A 23,093-nucleotide genomic window follows, 5' to 3' on the forward strand; every position below is an offset into this window, starting at 1 on the left:
GCTGCACACTTAATATCTGCACTGTTTGCCATCTTCCTCTGGATTGGGTGCGGCCCTCCTTTCTCTTACTGATTCACAGTTATGCCTTTCTTTTTATCCTGGCATCTGGGCCCAGAACCTGTTAGCAGACTTTGAGAAATAATCCAATCCCACACTTTGGTGTGCAACAGGATTTGCAAATGGCAATAACTGACTGCAGGCCACTAATACAGCAGAGAGGCCTTCAGAGTACAACCACTAGCATACACTAGTACACAGCAGAGAAAGAAAAACAAGAGGCAGGCTGAACTGTAAGAGAAAAAACATTAAATAAAGCTTAAACGCTAAACAATGCACCACAGCTTCCCCTAGGGTCCAAGTGGACTGAACTATTCTTTCAGCAGTAATTACATTAACTAGACTTTTAGCAGGCTGTCACTTCTCCAGCACACTGAAGCCTCTCTCGTTTCTGAGCTTCAATTGCTGTGGAATAACCCCGAAGAAAAGACAACTCTAGCCCAAGATGATAAGGCAGATGCCGCTCCCCCTTTGCCCTGATATCTTAGTTCAAATCTACTGCTGGGCTGCCACTTGCTCCATTGCCCCATGTCCTTAGGGTTGCTAACCTCCAGGTTGTGGCTGGAGGTCTCCCAATATTACAACTGATCTCCAGGTGACAGTTCCCCTGGAGAAAATGGCTGCTTTGGAAGGTGGGCTCTATGGCATTATACCCCATTGAAGTCCTTCCCCTCCCCAAAACCCTCCCCTCCTCTGGCTCCACCCCTCCAAATTTCTAGGTATTTCCCAACCTGGAGCTGGCAACCCTACATGTCCTGGGCTTTTCAGCTACAAGCCAGTTATTAGTGCTTCCTTTTGTAGTGATTCTGAAAAACTGTATTTCTAACAGCGCAGGATATTTAACTTAGGGGGGAAATACTGTGTCTCCCCCCTCCCCCCTTGCAACTGCAACAAAGTCATGGCAAAGTATACTCCCAAACTCTCAAGGAAGATTTTCAATTGAAAACAAAATATAGCGTGTAGATTGAAAGGCCAACCTGCCCCAGCTCCCTGTGTGCCTTTTTTCCCTTCTGCTTTTATGGCTGCCAGCACTTAGTATTAATTGGCGTGCTGCTCTTTGAGCCTGGTCATATCTTTCAAAAGGACCTCCTGCACTGTTTTGTTAGTCCTGAAGGAATGGTGCAGAAGTAAGATTCCTTTTTTCCCCTTGTTTGAAGCTAGAGAAAGCACTCGAGGTTCAAATGTATTCTCGCAGACCAAAGACAACAGTAATAATGGGGGGGGGGAAGGAAATAAAGGACTAAATTTGGATCATTTTATAGTAAACACCAACTAATGTGAAAAGAAAGGTTGGGAAATACCTTCCCGTTCAAAGTCACTGAAAGTTTGGAGCAACTCTGTGGAGAGGCACTACTGATCAAAGGATGCTTTCTTGAGAGCATTTAATAATAATCACGTGGCCCAACCAGATGTGACCTTTTACACAAATACCCTTACAAGAGTGCCAGTGTGGTGTAGTGGGTAAGAATGTGGGATTAGGATCTGGGAGACCCAGGTTTGAATCCCAACTCTGCCATGAAAGCTTGCTGGGTGACCTTGGCCAGTCACATACACTCATTCTAATATACCTCACAGGGTCTTTGTGAGGATAAAATGAAGAAGGGAAGAATTTTATAAGCCACTTTGGGTCCCTGTTGAAAAGAATAGTAGGGTGTAAATGAAGTAAATAAATGCCATAGTACTTGTAAGTGCCACTGCTGCAGTTGAATGTATACACACTGTTGCCTGTCAAGTCCTCAGCTGGCAGCCCGAGGTATTTTCTGTTTCCCTTCTCTTGTTGATGAGATCTCGGGAAGGGGTGTGTGTGTGTGCTGCTACTAACTGATGGTGGCATCTTTTAAGTGTAAAATTTGGTGTCTAGCTAGACCCTTTAAATGTCACATATTTGGGAAGAACTATTATCGAGGAACTTTTTATGTACAAACAACTGTGTATAATTTCAAGACTGCCTACCACAGTTGGCTTTACATTGTTTCCCAGTATGTTGTCCTCAATGTATAGGATTGCCAACCTCCAGGTGGTAGTCAAAAAAGCATAGTTGTAGGCTGATATTAACACAATTACCAATTCCTGTATTATAACATATAATACATTAACACAATTGCCAATTCCTGTATTATAACATATAATACATAATGAAACAGTTTGTATAAATTGTTGTGTTCCACTATTACATCATAATGCAACAAGGCACAATTATAATGAAAATCAATAAATAATATCCAAATAAAGTAAACAGAAACTTTTTGAAGGTTTGTTCCTTATGATCTTTTTCTTCATAGAATTTGGTTTATGTCCTTATGAATGGTGGGGCAGTACTGTAAATAAATAAATAAGGACATAAACCAAATTCTATGAAGAAAAAGATCATAAGGAACAAACCTTCAAAAAGTTTGACTTTATTTGGATATTATTTATTGATTTTCATTATAATTGTGCCTTGTTGTATTATGATGCAATAGTGGAACACAACAATTTATACAAACTGTTTCATTATGTATTATATGTTATAATACAGGAATTGGCAATTGTGTTAATATCAGCCTACAACTGTGTTTTTTTTACTACTACTTATAGTTACAGTTGAGTTTACTTTATTGAATACAACCTCCAGGTGGTGGCTGGAGATCACCCACTATTACAACTGATGGCCAGGTGACAGTACGGTTGCCAACCTCCAGGAACTAGCTGGTGATCTCCTGCTATTACAACTGATCTCTGGCCGATAGAGATCAGTTCACCTGGAGAAAATGGCCCCTTTGGAAGGTGGATTCTATGGTACTGTACACCATTGAAGTCCTTCCCCAAACCCCACCTTCCTCAGGCTCCACCCCCAAAATATCTAGGTATTTCCCAGAGCTGGCAACCCTATCAATGTAGCATTTATTACCCATCCTTCTTTGAAGAAGCTAAGGGTTTTCCCATTCAGTTATCATCCTTTATTCTCCGTGAGATAGAGTAGCCTGAAAGAATATGGCTGGCCCATTTATTTAAGCATTTATACTCTACTTCTGTCCCCAAATGAACCCAAAGCAACATAAATAAACCAATAACAAGCGACCAACCAATAACTAGCCCAGTCTTAGGCCAGTCCTGGACTCTGCCTGGTTTGTCTGAAAAGAGGCTAAGAGACAACAGGCCAAGAACCCCCTTGGCTCTTGCCTCTGACCATGCCTAAGCTTTAAAGGGTCCCTGAAACAGGAATGGAAAAGCCAATCCTTGGCAAAGATGTTCCTCCTGCACCCAAAGTAGAGGAGGGGTAAGCCAATTTACACATTATGAATAAAGTGATTATTTTTATCACCTTGCATAACGCAACAGGGAATCATGGCCAGTCACACCACATTTTTAATGTACCTACATGATATACAGTATGGGGTTCTGTGTCTGGTGTGCTTACATGCTGACCGTATTATAGGTACGCTTAAACGCAAGATGTTCACATCTCCATAAATTATATGGAATTGCCCTGCAAGGTGGTCTTGTTTTTAGGGATTTCAGTATTCTTTTTCCAACTAACAATCTAGTGAAATGGTTATTTGGCTAGGAGATTCATAGTTGATGCTAATTGTTTGTGATCTTTTTCCATAATAGTTTGGCACAAACATACCTTGCATTTCCTATTGATTGTAACATTTAGTCACTTATTATTTTGGTCTGTATTCCCCTTCAGAAAGGTCTGGCTTCATAGTGAGACCAGTTGCTGGATATTTGTCACCTCGAGACTTCTTAGCAGGCCTTGCCTATAGAGTTTTTTACTGTACCCAATATATACGTCATGGATCAGATCCCCTCTACACTCCAGAACCGTGAGTATCACTTGATCTAATTTAGTTTTTCTTGTGAAACAGCAGCTCAATAAATGCCATGAACAGCTCAATCCAGAGTAATTTTCTGTGAAATCTGTGGAACTAGGTTTTTGACTGTAACCTAGGTGAATTTTTTTACCTTTCCATTCTGGAAACGACTTTTTGAATGTTGGGCTTACTTTAGAGGTTTTTTTTCCTAGTAAGCATGAATTCCACGTAACTATGTCATGCTAGTCCTCCCCCCCCGCCCCCCCCCCAGTTTTAAAGGAATATATCTCTGTGAGGTGGGCAATCCCTGTATTAATTTCCCCATAGTTATTCTTTGTTCTAAATGTACATGAGATATAATTTCATGTTTGTCCAATAGATATTTTTATGTGTTTTGGTGGAGGAATTTCATATGTGAAAGTTGCCTTTTAGTAAAAATGACTAACAGCCTTCTCGAATTTTTTTTTTTTTAAAAAAAACTCATGCTAAGACATAAAGGTCTGACTATTGGTTTTTCCATCTGAGGGATTGTTAACTTTAGTGCTTTTTCGTGGGCTGATTGAACAGAAACCAGAAACTGAAGCATAGCATACGTCTTAACATGACACATTAAATGATGCAAAATTATATTGCAGGATCCAACTTACAGCAAACTATATACAGTAGTATAGACCACAGTTTGTGTTTTACTTTTGAAGTAGCACACGTTGCTTTCTAAAGGGGCGGCCCCCCGTGAATTCCCTAACTACACTGTCCCTTTCATCATCTGCATGGAGGCAAGCCAGTTTACTGTTAGATCTAGTGATTACTCTCATCTCAGAAACCATTTTTCTACTATTTCATGCTGCCGTATGTGGTGTCAATGGAGCTATCCAAGGAGGAGATCTTGAGTAGTCGAAGTCACCTTCAGGTTTCCATAACACTGGCTCAGATTTTACCCCTTTGTCAGTAAGTGTGATCAAAAGGCACTGTTTCAGGTTCCAATAGTAGGGAGGGAGAATTCAGTGTGGGAGCAGGGGCGGGGGCGGGGAGAAAACCAGGGCAAGATTTGCTGCCTACACTTTGGATATGTTCAAGATTAAATGATACTGTGTTGTGCAGTTTAAGAACACCTGTGGCTTTCTTTTTTAGCTCAAAGCAACCAGATAAAGATGCTTCTGAGAGTTAATCAGATGAGGGGCTAAAAGGGAGGCATCTGTCTTCCCTAATGGAGCCCCTGCCTGAAAGAATCTGCTTTCCAGTGAATGCAGTATACCTAGGATTGCCAGGTCCCTCTTCGCCACCAGTGGGAGGTTTTGGGGGCAGAACCTAAGGAAGGTGGGGTTTGGGGAAGGACTTTAATGCCATAGAGTCCAATTGCCAAAGCGGCCATTTTCTCCAGGTGAACTGATCTCTGTTGTCTGGAGATCAGTTGTAATAGCAGGAGATCTCCAGCTAGTACCTGGAGATTGGCAACCCTAAGTATACCACTAGTTTAGAGATGCTGCAGGACAAGATTCAGATCCACATTCTCTGTCGCTTGTTGAGTGACCTCAGGCCAGTCACACACTCTCAGCCTAACTGACCTCACAGGGTTGTTGTGAGGATAAAATTGAAAAGAAGAGAATAATGTAAGCTCTTTGGGTCCCCCAACTTGAAACTTATTCTGGTGAAGTTTCATGGACCAGGCACAGCAAAAACTGTCCAAGTCTTCTGAGTTTGCACTGTATCATCCAGCAGTTCTCCTACCACCATTGCTAATGGTAGGTTGGCCAGCAGGTGCTGGGGAGCAACTCCTGTGCTGTTAATGTTTCAAGTACTCTTCTGCAAAGGAGGGAATGAAGCATGTGGTTAAGAGAACATCTGCCCTGTGGATCACAGGCTGTTTTGTGCTTGAGGTCAAATTTTGTGACTAGTGGAGTTCCTCAGGGATCTGTGCTGGGCCCTGTGTTGTTCAGCATCTTTATAAATGATTTGGATGAAGGCATAGAGGGGATTCTTATTAAATTTGCAGATGATACTGAATTGGGAGGGGTAGCAAATATGGTAGAAGACAGAGCCAAGATGCAGAATGATCTTGACAGGCTGGAGAAGTGGGCTAGAACTAATAAAATGCACTTCAACAAAGACAAATGTAAACTTCTGCATTTAGGTAGGAAAAATCAAATGCATAATTATAGGATGGGGGAGACTTGTCTGAGCAGTAGTGTGTGTGAAAAGGATATTGGGGTCTTAGTAGACCAGACACTGAACATGAGTCAGCAGTGTGATGCAGTAACTAAAAAGGCAAATGCAGTCTTGGGCTGCATCAACAGAAGTATAGTGTCCAGATCACGCGAAGTGATGGTATTGCTTTACTCTGCTCTGGTTAGACCTCAACTAGAGCACTGTGTTCAGTTTTGGGCACCACAATTTAAGAAAGAAGTAGACAAGCTGGAACGTGTCCAGAGAAAGGCAACCAAGATGGTGAGGGGTCTGGAGACCAAGTCCTATGAGGAAAGGTTGAAGGAGCTGGGTATGTTTAGCCTGCAGAGGAGAAGACTGAGAGAGGATATGATAACCATGTTCAAGTACTTGAAGGGCTGTCATATAGAGGAGGGTGCCGAGTTGTTTTCTGTTGCTCCAGAAGGTCAGACCAGAACCAACGGGTTGAAATTAAATCAAAAGAGTTTCCGTCTAGACATTAGGAAGAATTTTCTAACAGAGCCTCAGGAAGTGGTAAGCTCTCCTTCCCTGGAGGTTTTTAAGAAGAGGTTAGGTGGCCATCTGTCAGCAATGCTGATTCTGTGACCTTAGGCAGATGATGAGAGGGAGGGCATCTTGGCCATCTTCTGGGTGTGTGGCGGGGAGGTAGTTGTGAATTTCCTGCATTGTGCAGGGGGTTGGACTTGATGGCCCTGGTGGTCCTTTCCAACTCTATGATTCTATCAATAGTAGGAAGATCTGTAGCAGCCAACAAGATGAATATTTGCACTAGCAGATATTATGTTAACACTGAGGTTGCAAACTCTCTACTTTGCATTTTTCTGGCATAAGTGTCCAAGCCTGTTGGGAATGCAGATAAATTATTAATCAAGAAAATCCCTTGTTGTTTCCGCATGCTACCATTTGCCTTTTATCTGCAGAATGGAAAGTGCCACAAAAGTGCTACTTTGCATAAGATAAACCAAACCCCACTCCTGGAAAGATGTGTTCCTTGAAAACTAAAATATATGTGGCTTCCTGGTCACATGTTTGCAATAAGTATTTAAATTCCTCCTCTTTCCCCTTTGTGAGTGAAACATATGGATCAACTATAGGTCTTTCTTTCCTGAAGCCATGGTTAACATGTAAAAGGGTGCTGCTATTAAAATGATTTATAAAGGAAAAACCTAAGAAGAAATGGACTATAAATATGGCAGGTTTGAAATTTCACCGGTCATTCTAATTCTCCCCCCCCCCCATTTTTAAAGTTCATTATTTTTGGCATCATACTGAAACTACCAGGGAGACAAATCTTGGCATTGATGATTGCCATTATAATGAACCAGAATAGATATTTTACATTTTAGCCTTATATATTCCCAAAATTTTAGATAGTAAAGACAGATAAAGATCTGTAGTTTTACCATTATATCTGCTAGCACATACTCCACTTTGAGGACCAGATGAATGTCCATCCTTTCTTACAGAATATTAATTCTTAGCTTGAATGAGTTGTAAGTCACACTTAGGTGAGTGTGTTGTAAGTCCTCTACATGTTCCCATCTAGAGAGAGGTAATTAAGGAGACAAGATCTTCTAGAATCATGGCGTTGTTTGTGAAATTCCCCTCTCCCCAAGGTTTGCATTCTATGTTTGCATTTAGGTGCAGGATAAAGACTTGGCGTCTTGTCCTGTTTTTGGTTGAGAATATCTTTATGATTTGTTCCCATTCATGGAGTAATCATTAGGTTTCTCAAGCTGAGGTTTTTTTAAAAAAAGAACTAAAATTGCTGCTATTTATCCAGTTTTATCTGCAGCTCATATTGATTAAGGACAGTTGCTTTATGTATTTTTATGATGCTCTGTTTAAATATGTTGAAAGCCACTTTGAACTCCTGAAAAAACAGTAAAAATATTTTAAATAATATGTAACCCCAGTCAACAATACATTCTTTTCTCCTGATTGGGGATGGGGTGGAGTAGCCAGATTCATCTTGTGTCTTTTTGGGTATAGGTATTTTTTCCGCATGCATGGTTGTTGCACACTGGTGTATGTCAGTACTCTTTGCCCTACTTTGCCATCTTTTGAAAAACAAAAGGGAATTGTATAACTATCCCAACAGAAGAAACACAATGGTCATTAAGCATCTGCAGTTTCTTGACCTGTTTTCCTGCCTTGGTTATAATAAACTCTGCCTTGCAAGTTATGCTTGGAAAGTATATCACTCCAGACAGTTCATTGGCTTTGCTGTTAGTTTTGTGGTGCTTCATTTGGCATTTTAAAGTGAGCCACCATATAGATGACCCACAAAGGCATGATGAAGGGCACCCTTGATGAATCCATTCCATAGCTAATCAGTGTTCTGAAGGAGCTATCTGTGGACGCTTAGTGGTCTTGTAGCACCTCTGGTCTTTGGTAGTACCCTCGTCTGTGTTAAAATAAAGATTCTTTTATGATCCCACACAGCTGTAGGCCTGGTTTAGGATGCTAATGGAAATTTCATTTATGGTCGGCTGATCAGAAGCAACTTGGGCAACAGTGGATGATGAGTAACACAATTATATGCCTAGGATTAGGGCTGTCAAAAAAAAAAAATTCGGTACAGTTCGGATTCGGCCGAATTTGGCCCTTGTGGGTTCGGTACGTGCCGAAGTCCGAACTCCCCCACTTCGGATCCGTTCAATTCGGCGGGAATTCAAAGTTCGGAAACAAATTCGGCCGAATAAAGCCATTAAAAACACAACCGCGCCTTTCCGTGGCTCTGGGGGGGGAGGCATTTTTGGGCTTAGAGGTCCCAAACTTTTGGCAGAGCTTCAAAGGACGTTTATTGAAAGACTCCCCAAGTTTTGTAAAGATTGGGTCAGGGGGGCTGAGATATGGGCCCTGAAAGGGGTCCCCCCCACCCTTAATGTTGTGCATCTCTCAGCAGAGCTTGCCGCCCACGCACAAAGCTCCCAGCCCGACAACAGCGGAGAAATTAGCAAAACAACTGCAAACACAACCTTGTTAAACAACACCTTTGCAACACACAACTGAAACCTCCCCCCTCAAACCAGGGAGCGAGAGACTTGAGGGGGAACACACACCCCAGGCAGAACCGACGAAAGCCCCCTTTGGCTTCCCCCCCACCCACAGAAACTGCTCCCTCCCCACACACACACAGACTCTGCTTTCCCCCCCACACACACACATACACAGGAGAAAAATTATAGATTAAAGCCCCCAAAGGGGTCTTACTGTGGCTGTCTTCTGTTCCATCAGGACGGGCTGTAATCCAAGATGATTCCAATTAGGCACGGAACGTTTTGCTCTGGAGAGATGCACACAGGATCGGATTTGCTGCCCCATTCATCCCAATAGGGGAAAGGGGAAAGGGGAAAGCCCATATCTCGGGACCCCCTGACCCAATGTTCACAAAACTTGGGGGGTTCCTTAAGAAGCTTAATCTAAAGTTCCAGTGAAAGTTTTGTGTCTGCACCCCCAAAAATGCGCCCCCTGCAGCCATGGAAAGAGAAAAGGGGGGGAGGCGATATTTCTGCCCCCACTGAACCCATCTTTACAAAACTTGGGTAGTATCTTAAGAATAATTCACTGAAGCTATGATAAAAGTTTGGGGGCTATATCCCCCAAAAAGCGCCCCCTGCAGCCACATAAATGGAAAAGGGGGGGAGGGAAAAGGGGGATAGCCCATATCTCGAGACCCCCTGACCCAATGTTTACAAAACTTGGGGGGTATCTTAAGAACACTGGTCTGAAACTCCGCTCAAAGTTTGGGATTTGTACCCCCAAAAATGCGCCCCCTGCAGCCATGGAAAGAAAAAGGGGGGGAGCCCATATCTCGGGACCCCCTGACCCAATGTTTACAAAACTTGGGGGGTACCTTAAGAAGCTTCATCTGAAGTTCCAGTGAAAGTTTTGTGTGTGCACCCCAAAAAATGCGCCCCCTGCAGCCACAGAAAGGAGCGAATTTGCACAAGCACCACACACACACACACGAGGATTTCGCTCTCTCTCTCTCTCTCCCTGGCCGGGCCGCACATCAGCTGATTCCTCCAGTACTCAATCCTGACTGATTGGCCAGAAGAAGACCCAGCTTGCCCACCGATTGGCCGGGGGAGGAGAATGCTGCTTACTGACGGTTATGCTGCTTACTGACGGCCGAATTGGCCGAATTTATTCGCGAACTCCCGAACTTGCTGAATTCGGCCCCCCTGGTTGCCCGCCAGTTTTGAGTTCGGATCCGTCCGAACAGAAAAGCACCGAATCAGGGGAAATTCGGTTGATTTTCAGTTCGGACCGAACCGAATTGACAGCCCTACCTAGGATGAGCAATGAAAGAGAAAATTCAAAAGTGCATTTTCCTGGCAGTATATGTCTTGTAGGAGACATTTGTGTAAGTGTTGTGACTTTTCTGAATATGCACCCTATTTCTCAGGACCTCTTGCGGGGTTTGTCATGGGTGCTTGAAACCCATTCTCAAGATGTCTCGTTTGTATCTTCATCACGAAACAGTCTGCCCAGTCTCCTTGTAGCAGGAGCTCTTTTTAAAGATCTCAGACAAGGTCAGAGGACTTTGACTAGCAGTGAATTGAGCCTGCAGCAAAGCATGGCTCTACTACTGAACTTATGGCAATGCCCCTGACATGAAAGTCTGCTGTAGTAAGTCAGCTTTTGAAATCAAGCAAGGTGGTGCTTGCATTGTGATTGTGTTTTGCTTGAGATTGCTCTCACATACCCTTGAGAAGAACTGTTAGTAGCAAAAAGGAAAAAAGGATATTGTAAAGCAGAACTTGACACATGAACTTATCACCTGCAGGAGAACTTAGATTATTGTTCACTGGGTAAGGAGGAGGCCCCATTCCCCAGGGAAGAAGTCTTTTACAAGAAGCATGAGGTGGGAATTCAGAATAGAAAATGAATGCTGAGTCTTTAATGCTTCAACTCTATTCACAAGCCCTATGATGTCTGTTTCTACATTGTCATAGGAAAATAAGCACAGAAAATAGACAGACTGGCAAACTCCTTCCTTCTTCCTAACTAGCCGGCCTTATTCATGCATAAGATATTCTTTGAGTGCATTTCTTCAATTCTGTGAACAACAGCGGATGGCTTGGCACAAATAACTCGGGCATCTATTAGTGAGTCAGAATGGGGGGGGGGGGGCTTCAAGAACATAATGGGAACCAGAGTGTGACATTTACAAAAAAGACAAGTGAGCGTGATGTGGGGATATTGTTTTTCTGCACCCCGAAGTACAATTTTGCTTGGAGATGGAGACAACAGGCACTTTGTGCTTAGTGATGAACAGCAAGTAGGATTCAATTCAGTGGGAGCTTTTTCTTTGTGATGGAGCAGCGCTGCCAGATATTGCATCATTTGTGCCTGAAATATTTTATAGAAGACAAATGGCAAGCATCAGGATGAAAGGCGGTTCTCCAGCATCTAATAAAAGTTTTGTTTACAAAAATAAATCTTTGAACAGATACAAGCATCCAGATACATGCAAACCAAGTATCCTGAAATAGTTCAGTATGGATTCTTTTTTTTTTAATGTACTGCTCAGTGATACTTCTAGACATGTAATAACCTCTCATTTTAATTCCACGGCAGGGATACGTGTCATGAGCTCCTGGGACATGTGCCTCTCTTTGCTGACCCTAAATTTGCCCAGTTTTCCCAGGAGATTGGACTGGCCTCACTGGGAGCATCTGATGAGGATGTCCAGAAACTTGCCACTGTGAGTCACTCGTTAAAGTGATTTAAAGTGTGAGTTGTTCTTGATCCTTAAGAATTTGTCTTGATTATGAAATAAAGAGCTGTTTTTTTTTTCCAGTGGATGGTGATACTTCCCTTTAACCTCATATACACATGCCTCTTTCTCCTCTAATAGAGCTAGTGTCCTGGCTAGCCTCAGCTGCCAAGAAAGAGGCAGTATCTGAGAGGGTGTGATATGGAGTGTAGAGGGGGTGAAGGTGGAAAACTGATCCCCTCCCATGATTTTGACAAGGCCCGGGTCTCTGAAATAACATCACGAGGTACGAAGTATAGATTAAAGGTTATAGATTAAACATCTGAAGTATACATGGAACAATGAGTGTGTTTCAGTTCAGTACATGACTTTAATCACTGTGCCCTTCGTAGGGATGGGGAAGCATTTTGCCTCTGTATTAAAAAAAAGCTGCAGCATTGAATGGCAAGCACTGGCTTCCTCCTTCGTTGCCTTGAAGATGATGGCACTACATACACAATGGAGATGAAAGCAGAGTTGTCCTTGTTGACAGCACATAGAATAGGAAAGGCCTTGTATGAGTGGGAGCTCCATCAAAGTTCCCACAAGTTCAAGGAATATGCGGATCAGGATGCTATGTGCGTGTGCACACATGAGAAACAGCTATCTTTTTTAAAACGTTTATTGCAGAGTCATAGAGTCACAAAACCTCGGGATTGCTTTAAAGTTTTGTGCTGAATTTATGGGGGAGGTTGCTAGAAATTTTTATTTATACACGAAGTGTTTGGAAAGGCAACAAAATACTGAAAGAAATCCATAGTCGTATGTTTTGGGGCAACTTTAAAGAGAGCTTTTTAAAAGTAACAGGGTGGAGGAATTGGAAATATTCTTGAAAATGCGAAACAGTGCAGAAAACAAACAGCTAATTTGGAAGCACTGTACATACAGAAGAAAACAGAGCACTTAGATTATTTGGACATATTTTGATGATACTTAAGTCCTTTATTCCATGCCAACAATTGGCTGCTCAGATAAACATGCAGAATTCCACATCTGCAGGTGTTTCATGATGTTTTCCTCAAGTGTTGGAGAACGTTTGGTATTTGGGCAATCAATGTATGAGCACAGAGTGTGTTCCTTCAGAGAAGAATGTCAGAAGCTTCTGCAGGCATGAAACCTTCTGATATCCCATTTATAATTTTGGGGGAGACCTGTCCCGCACTCATGATATGGCTGTTGTTTGACATTCGCTGTTTCCAAATGGATGTTTTGCTCTGTCTTGCTTCTTGACAATAGCACTGTTTTTGGGAACTTCCGCCTGATGTTGCAATCGATTTGTCCTGATTCTGTGTTTCCTCCTGCTTTGTTGTGATCATTCCCAAACCTTTGGATGATGCCTAGACAGGATGGTGCCCAGCTTTGTGGGTCTCAACCACTTTGGCACTATTTTCCTTGCCTCAGACCCCACTGCTGCCATTTCTCCTTGCACCAGAGGACTGTTTTAGGCACTTGAAAAAAATCTGGAATTGTTAGATCACTTTAGTGTTAGAATGAACTATTGCTACAATCTATTTCCTAGCTTTCTTTTCAAAAAGTAAGTCTCTATCCCTTTTCATTGCAAAGTTAAGGGTAAGCTGCAGGGCGCACCTTTGTCTTATAACTCTGCAGAAAAAGAGCTAGAGATGGGTTTTTATTTCTTTTTGTAATTGAAAGCTGGACACTAGTAGACAGTGGCAATAACTTGTTATAATGCTACAGCAATCTACCAATTCCTATTTTTTTAAAAAGAAGCCCAGTAGTGGAAGGGATGGAAATAGTGGCCGTGGGGGTGGGGGCTGTTGCTCAGAAAGCTAGTGCTTGGACACTCTGTTGCAGCAATGAGAGCTGCACAGACAATCATCTTGTTGTAGATGCAGCCATTGGTGGTGTAAAATCATGGTTTGTGAGACTGCAGAAGATTAGTGTTGGTACACTTGCATTCTCAATCTATTAGGTTCCATATTTAAGTCAAGACATAAAGTCCATTACTTCAGAAATGAGGAAGGCAACATTTTATACATAACCCTTTCCCATTTCTTCCTCTCCAGCCCTATCTACAAATCTGTCCAATTAAAGAAATTGCTTTCAGGCACTAATTGACTCCATTAAACTCTTTCCTCCCCCCCCCTCCTCGTTTGAAGCTGCTTTTCAACCTCTATCTCTTATGCATTAAAAACTGCACCTCCCTCTTCTCTCTTTTGGTAACATTTATTGTGACATTTTAATCTAGTGCTGGGGAATGAAAACTATACAATTTCTGCTCTTTTCTTGTTGGCCTATGTACAAAACAACAGTGGCAATGAATTGATTCTGAAATTGGAGAAAATGGAAGCTTTGCAAATGCTTATTGAGCTTGTTTGTATAAATATACACTGTATTCTTGATTGAAAGATAAAAGAAACCAGTGTTATGGTAATTGTCTTTTAAAAACTAGATCTAAATATATGTATATATTTTGCTTACATGTGCCAATGATAATATGCCCATTAAACAGAAATTTGCAAAATTTCTCTCTCTGAGGGAACATTAAAAAACTCAAAGAGGAGGTGATTGGGATTTTGCCTGCTTATTTCATCAATTCAGTGAATTTAAGAATCCTCTTAAGCTTTATTAAAGCTTAACATAGTTGTTGTGATCGAAAGGTTAGTTTGCTAGCTTTCTTTTCATCAAGAGAAGATTGCAAATATTGTTGTCGCAGGATCTAAATGCATACAGAAATCAACCATAAGCCAATTGTAATTTGGATAGCATCAATGGTAACTGGTGAAAATGTCAAGTTTGCCAGTTACTGCCCTAGAACAATGATCATTCCTTCTGCACTGCAACATATAGTCTGTATGTCAAAAACCATCCTCAGTCCAAATTACATGATACGCTTGGCTATGGGCCGGATGGAGGGACCCCTGACCCCATGCTTGGGGGAGCGAGTTCCCCTCAGCTGCTGTGGGAAAAGTGAGTCATGTCAAAGGGAAACCCAACCTGACCTCTGCCCAAATGTATCACATAGTTTGGCCCTTAGTCATTACTGCTGCATTTGAATTGGTAGGATTCCATGCACATAGAACCCTAATGCATGCATATTTTAATTTACATTATTAAGGATTTGAGGAGACTGAAGGCAATACCAAGGTGTACAACATGGTCCACGTATATTTATATCAGGAAACCTTACAATAAGTAAGAGAGTCAGGGTGGTGTAGTGGTTAAGAGTGGTGGTTTGGAGCTGTGGACTCTAATCTGGAGAACCGGGTTTGATTCCCCACTCCTCCATGTGAGTGGTGGATGCTAATCTGGTGAACCGGGTTGGTTTCCGCAGTCCTACCCATGAAGCCTGCTGGGTGACTTGGGCTAGTCACAGCTCTCTTAGAGCTCTCTCAGACCCACCTACCTCACAGGGTATCTGTTGTGGGGAGGGGAAGAGAAGGTGATTGTAAGGTGGTTTGATTCTTCCTTAAGTGGTAGAGAAAGTCAGCATATAAAAAATGATTTCTTCTTCCTCTTCCTCCTCCTTCTTTGCCAATATTGCTGTCCTTCTGTTTCAGCAGCTGAAAGGATAGCGGGTTGCCTAAGTCAGATGGGAGATTTGAACCAGGACTCCCTTATTCACAGTTTCTTACCCACAAAGGCTACCACCGCCGCCCAGCAAAAGGCGGGGTGGGGGTGAAGAAACCGTTGCCGCCACGCAGAAGGCGCGATCGGGTGGGGTGGGGTGTTGGAAGAAGCCGCCGCCGCACAGAAGGCGCGATCGGGTGAGGGGGGGAAGAAGCCGCCACCGCTGCTGCGTAGAAGGCTCGCTCGGGTGGAGTGGGGGGGGGGAGAAGGTGGGACAGCCCGCCCATCAGCTGGCCGGCTGGAGCGCGCTGGGAGAGGGCCTGGCAGGCGAATTACCGTATTGACCCGAGTATAAGCCGAGGTGAGTTTTTTAAGCCAAAAATCATGGCTAAAAAACTCGGCTTATACTCGAGTATATACGGTAGATCTGTGGTGAGATCTGGAGATTGCTGCTGGGGGTGGGGCAGTCACAGTACCTGTTGTGGGGGGGAGGGAGGGAAAGTGATTGTAAGCTGCTTTGAGACTCTTCAGTAGAGAAAAACAGTATATAAAAGCAACTCTTCTTCTTTTAGAGGAAACCATAGCACACATGTCTCCATTCTCTTGGACTCTCTGGTAAAAAGATACTAAAAACCTTCTTCCCTGTGAACATAATGCCATGGGCTAAATAAAAATATCTTAGGCAAGTCTTTCACAGTCAATAAATGCATGCAAACTCATACACATGCGATGTAAAATTTTACAATGACCAAAGTAGGACCCAATAAGGACCAAACGCGTTTCAGCCTGAAAAAGGCCTTTCTCAGTGGTCAGTAGGGTTGCCAGGTCCCTCTTTGCCACCTGCGGGAGATTTTTGGGGTGGAGCCTGAGGAGGGCGGGGTTTGGGAAGGGCAGGGTTTGGGAAGGGAAGGGACTTTAATGTCATAGAGTTCAATTGCCAAAGCTGCCATTTTTCTCCAGGTGATCTGATCGCTATCGGCTGAAGTTCAGTTGAATCAGCAGGAGATCTCCTGCTACTACCTGGCTACTATCTCCTGCTACTACCTTTTGACTTTGGTCAAGGTATTCAACTACCTGGCACTTGGCAACCCTAGTGATCAGACACAACTGTAATCTAGTACACATCCTAATAATATAATAGTGTCATAATGCACAGTAGAAAAATACATAAAAGCTCTTCTAGTATAATGAAGCATTCTGTAAATTTATTTTTTTTTTTATATAAATTTTATTGGGTTTTATAATAGAAATTTTCCATTGCATTAAACAACATCTATAACAATATCGAATTTCAATTCTAACCTAAAGTTGTTATAATTCCATATCATATAATAAAAAAGAGAAAAGAAAAAAGAAAAAAAAGAAATGGAAAATTTTTTGACTTCCCCATCACCTCTATCTGCCTCTTAATAAGAAGTTCCTCCCGTCATAGGTAATCTAATCTTGATAAAATATCAATACCATATATAAAAAACCATAATCTGTTAGTAAATATAATTATGCTTATTCAATATAAAAAAAAAATCAAAAATAATCCTCTGGATCAGATTAGAAAATATTCTTCCATTCTTCCCAATTTTAACTCATATTCACAATAATGCATCCACGCCCCCCATTCCCCCAAAAACCGAACGTCATTTTCTTCATTTAGAATAGCTGTGAGTTTTGCCATTTCTGCCACTTCAAACATTTTAACAATCCAGTCTTTTTTCTCTGGAGTTTCTAGCCCTTTCCATTTCGCTGCATAAAGCAGTCTCGCAGCTGTTGTGGCATATATCAAAAAGGTTCTTTGTGTTGCTAAGTCGTCTGGAATCATACTCAATAACATCATTTCTGGTGTTTTGGATATATTCTTTTGTAGTATTAGTCTCAGTTCGTTATAAATCATGTCCCAGAAGTCTTTGGCTTTGTCACAGGTCCACCACATGTGATAAAAGGAACCAATTTCTTTGTTACATTTCCAACAAATAGGGGACATCGTTTTATAAATCTTTGCAATTTTCTTGGGTGTTAGATACCATCTATACATCATTTTATAGATGTTTTCTCGCACTGACTGTGCTTTTATTCCTTTTAAATCTTTAGACCATAATCTTTCCCATTTATTTAAAACAATATCATGTCCCACATTTTGAGCCCAATCGATCATAGTTGGTTTAATCGTGTCCTGCTCACAGTATATTGTTAAAAGGAGATTATACATTTTAGAAATCAGCTTTGTATTATTGTCTAGTAGAATCCTTTGAAAAGGAGATTTTTCTTTAGAGAAACCTTTTTTTGCATCTTGTACAAAAACTGATTTGATTTGGTAATATTGAAGCCATTGTAAATCATCCTTAAGCAGTTGAAAGTCTTTTAGTGAGCATTTCTTTCCTTCCCAATTAGTTAGATCTTGATAAGTAATAAATTTGTCTGGTCTAAGTGGGCGCAAAGTTAGCATTTCTTGGGGCGATATCCACATCGGTGTTTCTGGTTCCAAAATGTGTTTATATCTCATCCAAATACGAAGTAGAGAGGACCTGATTATATGATTACGGAATGTTGCTTGTAGTTTAATTTTATCATACCACAAATAACCATGCCATCCACTTAAGTTATTATAACCTTCCAAGTCTAGCAAACGTACATTTGACAAATTCATCCAGTCTTTTAGCCATACTAAAGCTACCGCTTCAGCATAGAGTTGAAAGTTAGGCAGTGCTAAACCTCCTCTAGTTTTTAGATCCACCAAGTATTTATAAGCAGTCCTTGGTTTTTTTCCTTGCCAGATGAAGTTTGAAATGTCTTTCCTCCAAGTTTCAAAATATTTTGTTTGTGATATTATTGGTAAATTTTGGAATAAGAAGAGCATCCTCGGTAAGACATTCATTTGGATCGTTGAGATACGTCCCATTAATGACAATTTTTTGTTTGACCATATAATCATATCAGTTTTAATCTTACCCCATAATTTGAGGTAATTGTTGGTTAACAGATCTTTATTCTTTGCAGTGATCCAAATTCCCAGGTATTTAACTTTGTTAGCTTTCTCCCAGCCAGTATATGATATAAATTCCTGTTGTTGTATTTCCGATAAATTTTTAAATATTATCTTTGTTTTTTCTTGATTCACTTTAAAGCCTGATACTTTTCCAAAATCATCCAAAGTCTCCTGAAGTATATTCATTGACTGTGTTGGGTTTTCCAAAATTAGCAGTAGGTCATCCGCGAATGCTCTCAACTTAAATTCATGTTTTTTAATTCTTAGCCCGCGGATGTCCTCCATACTTCTTAGTTTCACACATAGCGGTTCCAACACCAACAAAAATAAAAGTGGAGACAAGGGACATCCCTGTCTAGTCCCTTTCGTGATTTGGCAGTTATCTGACATTGATTCATTAACCAAAATTTTAGCTTGTTGGGAGGTATAAATAGCCGATATACCTTTCTGAAAACGATCTCCAAAATTCAATTTATCCAAAATCCGTTTCAAAAAGTTCCAAGAGACCATATCAAAGGCTTTTTCTGCATCCAAAAATACAAAAGCCGCAGTTTGTTGAATATTATGGTCATAATATTCCAGTGAATCTAGTAAAATTCTTACATTGTCTTTTATTTGCCTTCCTGGTATAAAACCTGCTTGGTCCTCATGTATAAGATCCTTAATAAATTGCTTTATCCTACATGCCAAAACCGAAGCAAAAATTTTGTAATCCACATTTAAGAGCGATATAGGTCTGTAATTAGATGTTTTTTCTGGATCTCTTCCTTCTTTGGGTATCAGTGATATAAATGCGTGTGACCAAGTCTCCGGGGATGTTCCCTCGTCCAAAATTGCATTGTAAAGTGAACCAAAAAATCCAACTAAATTGTCACTAAAAGTTCTATAAAATAGTGCAGTAATTCCATCTGGTCCAGGTGTTTTATCCGTTTTTTGTCTCAGTATTGCTTCTTGTATTTCTTCCCTTGTTACTGGAGCTTCAATACATTCTCTCTGGGTCATTGACAAAGCTTTCATCTGTATTGAGTTTAGAAATTTGTCTATTTTCTGTTTTGGAGTATTTTCTTTCTGATATAACTTAGAGTAAAATGAAACAAATTCTTTCTGAATTTCTGAAGTTGAATAAACTGGTCCTTTAGCAGTTTGGATTTTTGTTATAATCTTCTTTTGAAATGAGTCCTTCAGTTGTGTTGCTAAAAATTTTCCTGGTTTATTTGCATATTCAAAATACTTTTGTTTAGCAAGTTTCAGATTTTTATTCATTTCCTCCATTATTACCAAATTTAATTGGTGTTTAGATGCAGAAATCTGTATTTGAATTTCTCTTCTCTCCTCTTCCTGTGTTACCATTACCAATTTCTGCTCCAAATTTTGTAAATTCCAAAGTATGTTGTTTGTAAATTGCAATTGAGTCTTCTTCCAGGCCGAGTGTTTCTGTATCATAAAACCTCTCAGAACAGCTTTGAATGCGTCCCAAACTGTATTTAAAGAAGTTTCCCCATTAAGGTTAATTTCAAAAAAGTCTTTCATTAAAACCTGTAATTCCTTTTGTATCTTGTTGTCTTTTAAAAGTTTATCGTTCATTCGCCATCTAAATGCTTGTTTATTGTTCCAATCAAAGGTAACAGGATTGTGATCAGAAAAAGTTCTAGGTAAAATATGAATTTTACGTAGTTGCGTGAAAATTGATTTACTGGCCCATATCATATCGATTCTGGAGTGTGAATCGTGTCTTGCTGAATAAAAGGTGTATTCTTTAGCTGTTGTATTCATTGTTCTCCAAATGTCTTGTAATTCTAATTCTGAAGCCATGGCAAAGAAAGTTTTAGGCAAGCATCCATCATTGATATCTTTTGCTTTTGATTTTTTGTCCAGAGATGGGAGAATAATTCCATTGAAGTCGCCCATCAATAAAATTTGGTCTTGTGCGTACTGGGTTATCAGGTCATGTAATTTTTCATAGAAGGATTTTTTCCCTTCATTGGGTGCATAGATTCCAACCACTATTGTCCTTTGTCCCAATATTTTAGTTCTGATAATTACAATTCTTCCTTCATTGTCTTTATATACTAGTTCTGGACAGAGACTGGGGTGGGCATAGATTACCACTCCCTTTGTTTTAGTTTTAGCAGAAGCAATAAATGCTTGTCCAAGCATCTGTTTCTCCAAGTATTTTTTATGCTTTGAAGCTATATGGGTTTCTTGTAGGCAGATTAGGGAGTATTTATATTTCTGTAGATATTTGAAGATTCTGGCCCTTTTAGTTTTCTCATTCAGTCCATTTACATTCCAAGAAATTGCTTTTGCCATAATGTAGTATTTTTTAGCAAAATAAAAAGTCTATAATTTAGTACCACCTTCTGCACCCTGTACCTCTTCTTCTTCCTCTTCTTCTTCCTCCTTCTCTCCAGATAATTCTTTAAGGTCCATTTTATATTTTCTCAAAAATTTCCCCACATCTGCTTGGGATAGAATTGTCGTTTTCACTTCCTTATAGGTGAAAGCCAAACCTTGTGGCATAATCCAACGATATTTAATGCCATTAGCTTTCAGTATAGACACAAAGTCTTTGTAGTTATTCCTCTGTGAAAGTAGATGCCTTGGAATATCCTTCAGTAGTATAAGAGAGGAATCTCCTGCTGACACTGGATTTTCATAATGAATCTTCATAATCTTGTCTTTAACTCTGGTGTCATAGAACACTATCATCAAATCTCTTGGCTTAGATCTTCTCATTCTAGCAGGTAGTGGTATCCTGTATATTCTATTAATGGCTTGTTTTAATTCTTGTTCATCTATCTGAAATAAGTAGGCCAAATTTGGTATTGCAGATTCTTTATTATCTCCCATCATATCTGGAAAATTGCGTATACGAAGGTTGGTCTCTTTCACTCTCATCTCCATCATTGCCATTTGATTTTTTGCCGCCATCTGATCCGCTTGTATTGTTTCAATCTGTTTTTCTTGGCTTGTTAATTTTTTCTTTGTGTCCTTGTGCTCATCCATCACTTTCTTAATTGATACATCCATCGCTTGCATATCTGTCTTCATAACAATCATTTGAGTTTTTACTTCTTTCAAGTCTCCAGTGACCACATCCAACTTCTGATTAATAGCTTGGGATGCTTGACCAAGATTTGTCATCATAGAAGTCAACTGTGTCATCTGTGCAGACATCTGTTCAAACTGTTTATTTGTTGCCTCAGTTTGTTTAGTTAGCATATCCTGTAACTTTTTTTCCATGGTCGGGGTTTGTAAAGAGTCCCTTAGTTTAGTATAGGCAGGGCTATGTAGTGAGCCAGAGCGGGGTCGAGACATTTACATTCAAAAAAAGCTGGTAAAATACATGTCCACCGACAGGGCCTTTAAGGTGCTGGTTAAAAGATGATAGTTCAAGGATCAGCCTAGTAATTTTTTCGGGTTGAAAAGAGTCGAAATTGGCTTTAAAATTGCATTTTAAAGTTTTAAAATACCAGTGAGTTTTTTCGGTCGCTCTAGATCGGATTAATCAGGAAGTAAACAGGAAGTTACTAGTGCTGCAGACCTTCTATCGCCTCTTCTCGATGGTTATTCCTTCAGGAATGATTTGAAAGTAACTCGAGTGCGACGGATATTCAGTCCCGCGGCTACTTCCTGTTGTTTTAGTTCCAATGATAGAGAGGGTGTTATAGAGAGTCTTCCGTTCCAGGCACTCCCTTACTGCAAACGTGGCAGGAATTCGCCGGAAAATCAGGAAGAGAAATCACCCTCCCCTTCCTTCGGACCTCTCATTGGTGATAATTCTTGTCAGTCTAAAAGGTATCCTTCCGACTCTTTGTTATGGTTTAGGCTGATCGATCCGATAAGGCTCCTGTCGCTAATCCCGATGACTAACTCAGATCAAACTTTTTCAGTTCGGATTATGGAGGGGTGGGGGTCCCAGAAATATTCTTATCAGCCTCCCGTCTGTTCAAATTTCTAGTAAGTAGACGAAGAGTTCTTTTGTACTCACTTGGGTGTCAAGAGGTGAGGTTCTTTTCTTTATGTAGTCCTTATGTTGGTATTAAGGCGGTGGAGGGTAGAGCTTGCTGCCAAAGTTGCGTTTTGGCGATGTCCTTCCCTAGTGCCCTCGCAGGACCGGCGTCTAGGACTCCGAGGGGCTTAAAAAAGCCCCCTCAGAGTACCTAGGAGGTCAAACCGCGTTTGCGGGCTGCAGGGAGTTCCTGCTTTCCAACCCACTTGCAAGGGTCGGATTGGGGTATCTATGTACCCCAAAAATAACGCAAACTTGGATTTCTCCCAGGACAACCTGGGGAAATGGAGTGCTCTCTCCAACGGCACCACCGGAAGCCCATTCTGTAAATTTATTTATTCCTTATATACTAGAACATGGCTTCCATGTCTCACCTTCTGTTGCATGCCGGGCTTCTAAGGATGTGTATACAGCAAGCTGTGTATTAGGTCAAAATCATTTTCTAGCTCAACCTCTTCGGTTTGGATTCAGGATTTTGGTTGAGTTCCCCCCTACCCACCCTTTTTGTTGTTCTAAATAAAAACATCACCTAAATCATTATGGAATTCCTGAGGTGGGTTTCTGAGGTGGCAAGGTACCACCTCAATGTGCCAAATGCACACAGTCACTCTCCTAAACAAAAAAGTGTGTCATATAAAAATGATCACTGGTATCATGTAGACAAGCTCTCATCCACAAGATTCTATTGAATCTTGTTGCATTTTCAGTTATATATAGTTTCTTTTGGTTATAGTTAGCCACAGAATTATCCATTGTGGTGTTATT

The 23,093-nt window shown here is 40.9% G+C and overlaps 1 protein-coding gene across 1 annotated transcript in view; it reads left to right on the forward strand.

Moving 5' to 3' along the window:
- The window catches only part of TPH2 (tryptophan hydroxylase 2), a 76,285-nt gene that overhangs the window by 27,909 nt on the left and 25,283 nt on the right, over positions 1 to 23,093 (forward strand). The window contains exons 7-8 of the mRNA XM_056846702.1: positions 3,731 to 3,866; positions 11,628 to 11,754. Coding sequence (XP_056702680.1) covers positions 3,731 to 3,866; positions 11,628 to 11,754 — 263 coding nt within the window. The remainder of the gene's footprint in view (positions 1 to 3,730; positions 3,867 to 11,627; positions 11,755 to 23,093) is intronic.

Source organism: Euleptes europaea, chromosome 3 (genome assembly GCF_029931775.1).
Source record: "Euleptes europaea isolate rEulEur1 chromosome 3, rEulEur1.hap1, whole genome shotgun sequence".
NCBI classification, from domain to species: Eukaryota; Metazoa; Chordata; class Lepidosauria; order Squamata; family Sphaerodactylidae; genus Euleptes; species Euleptes europaea.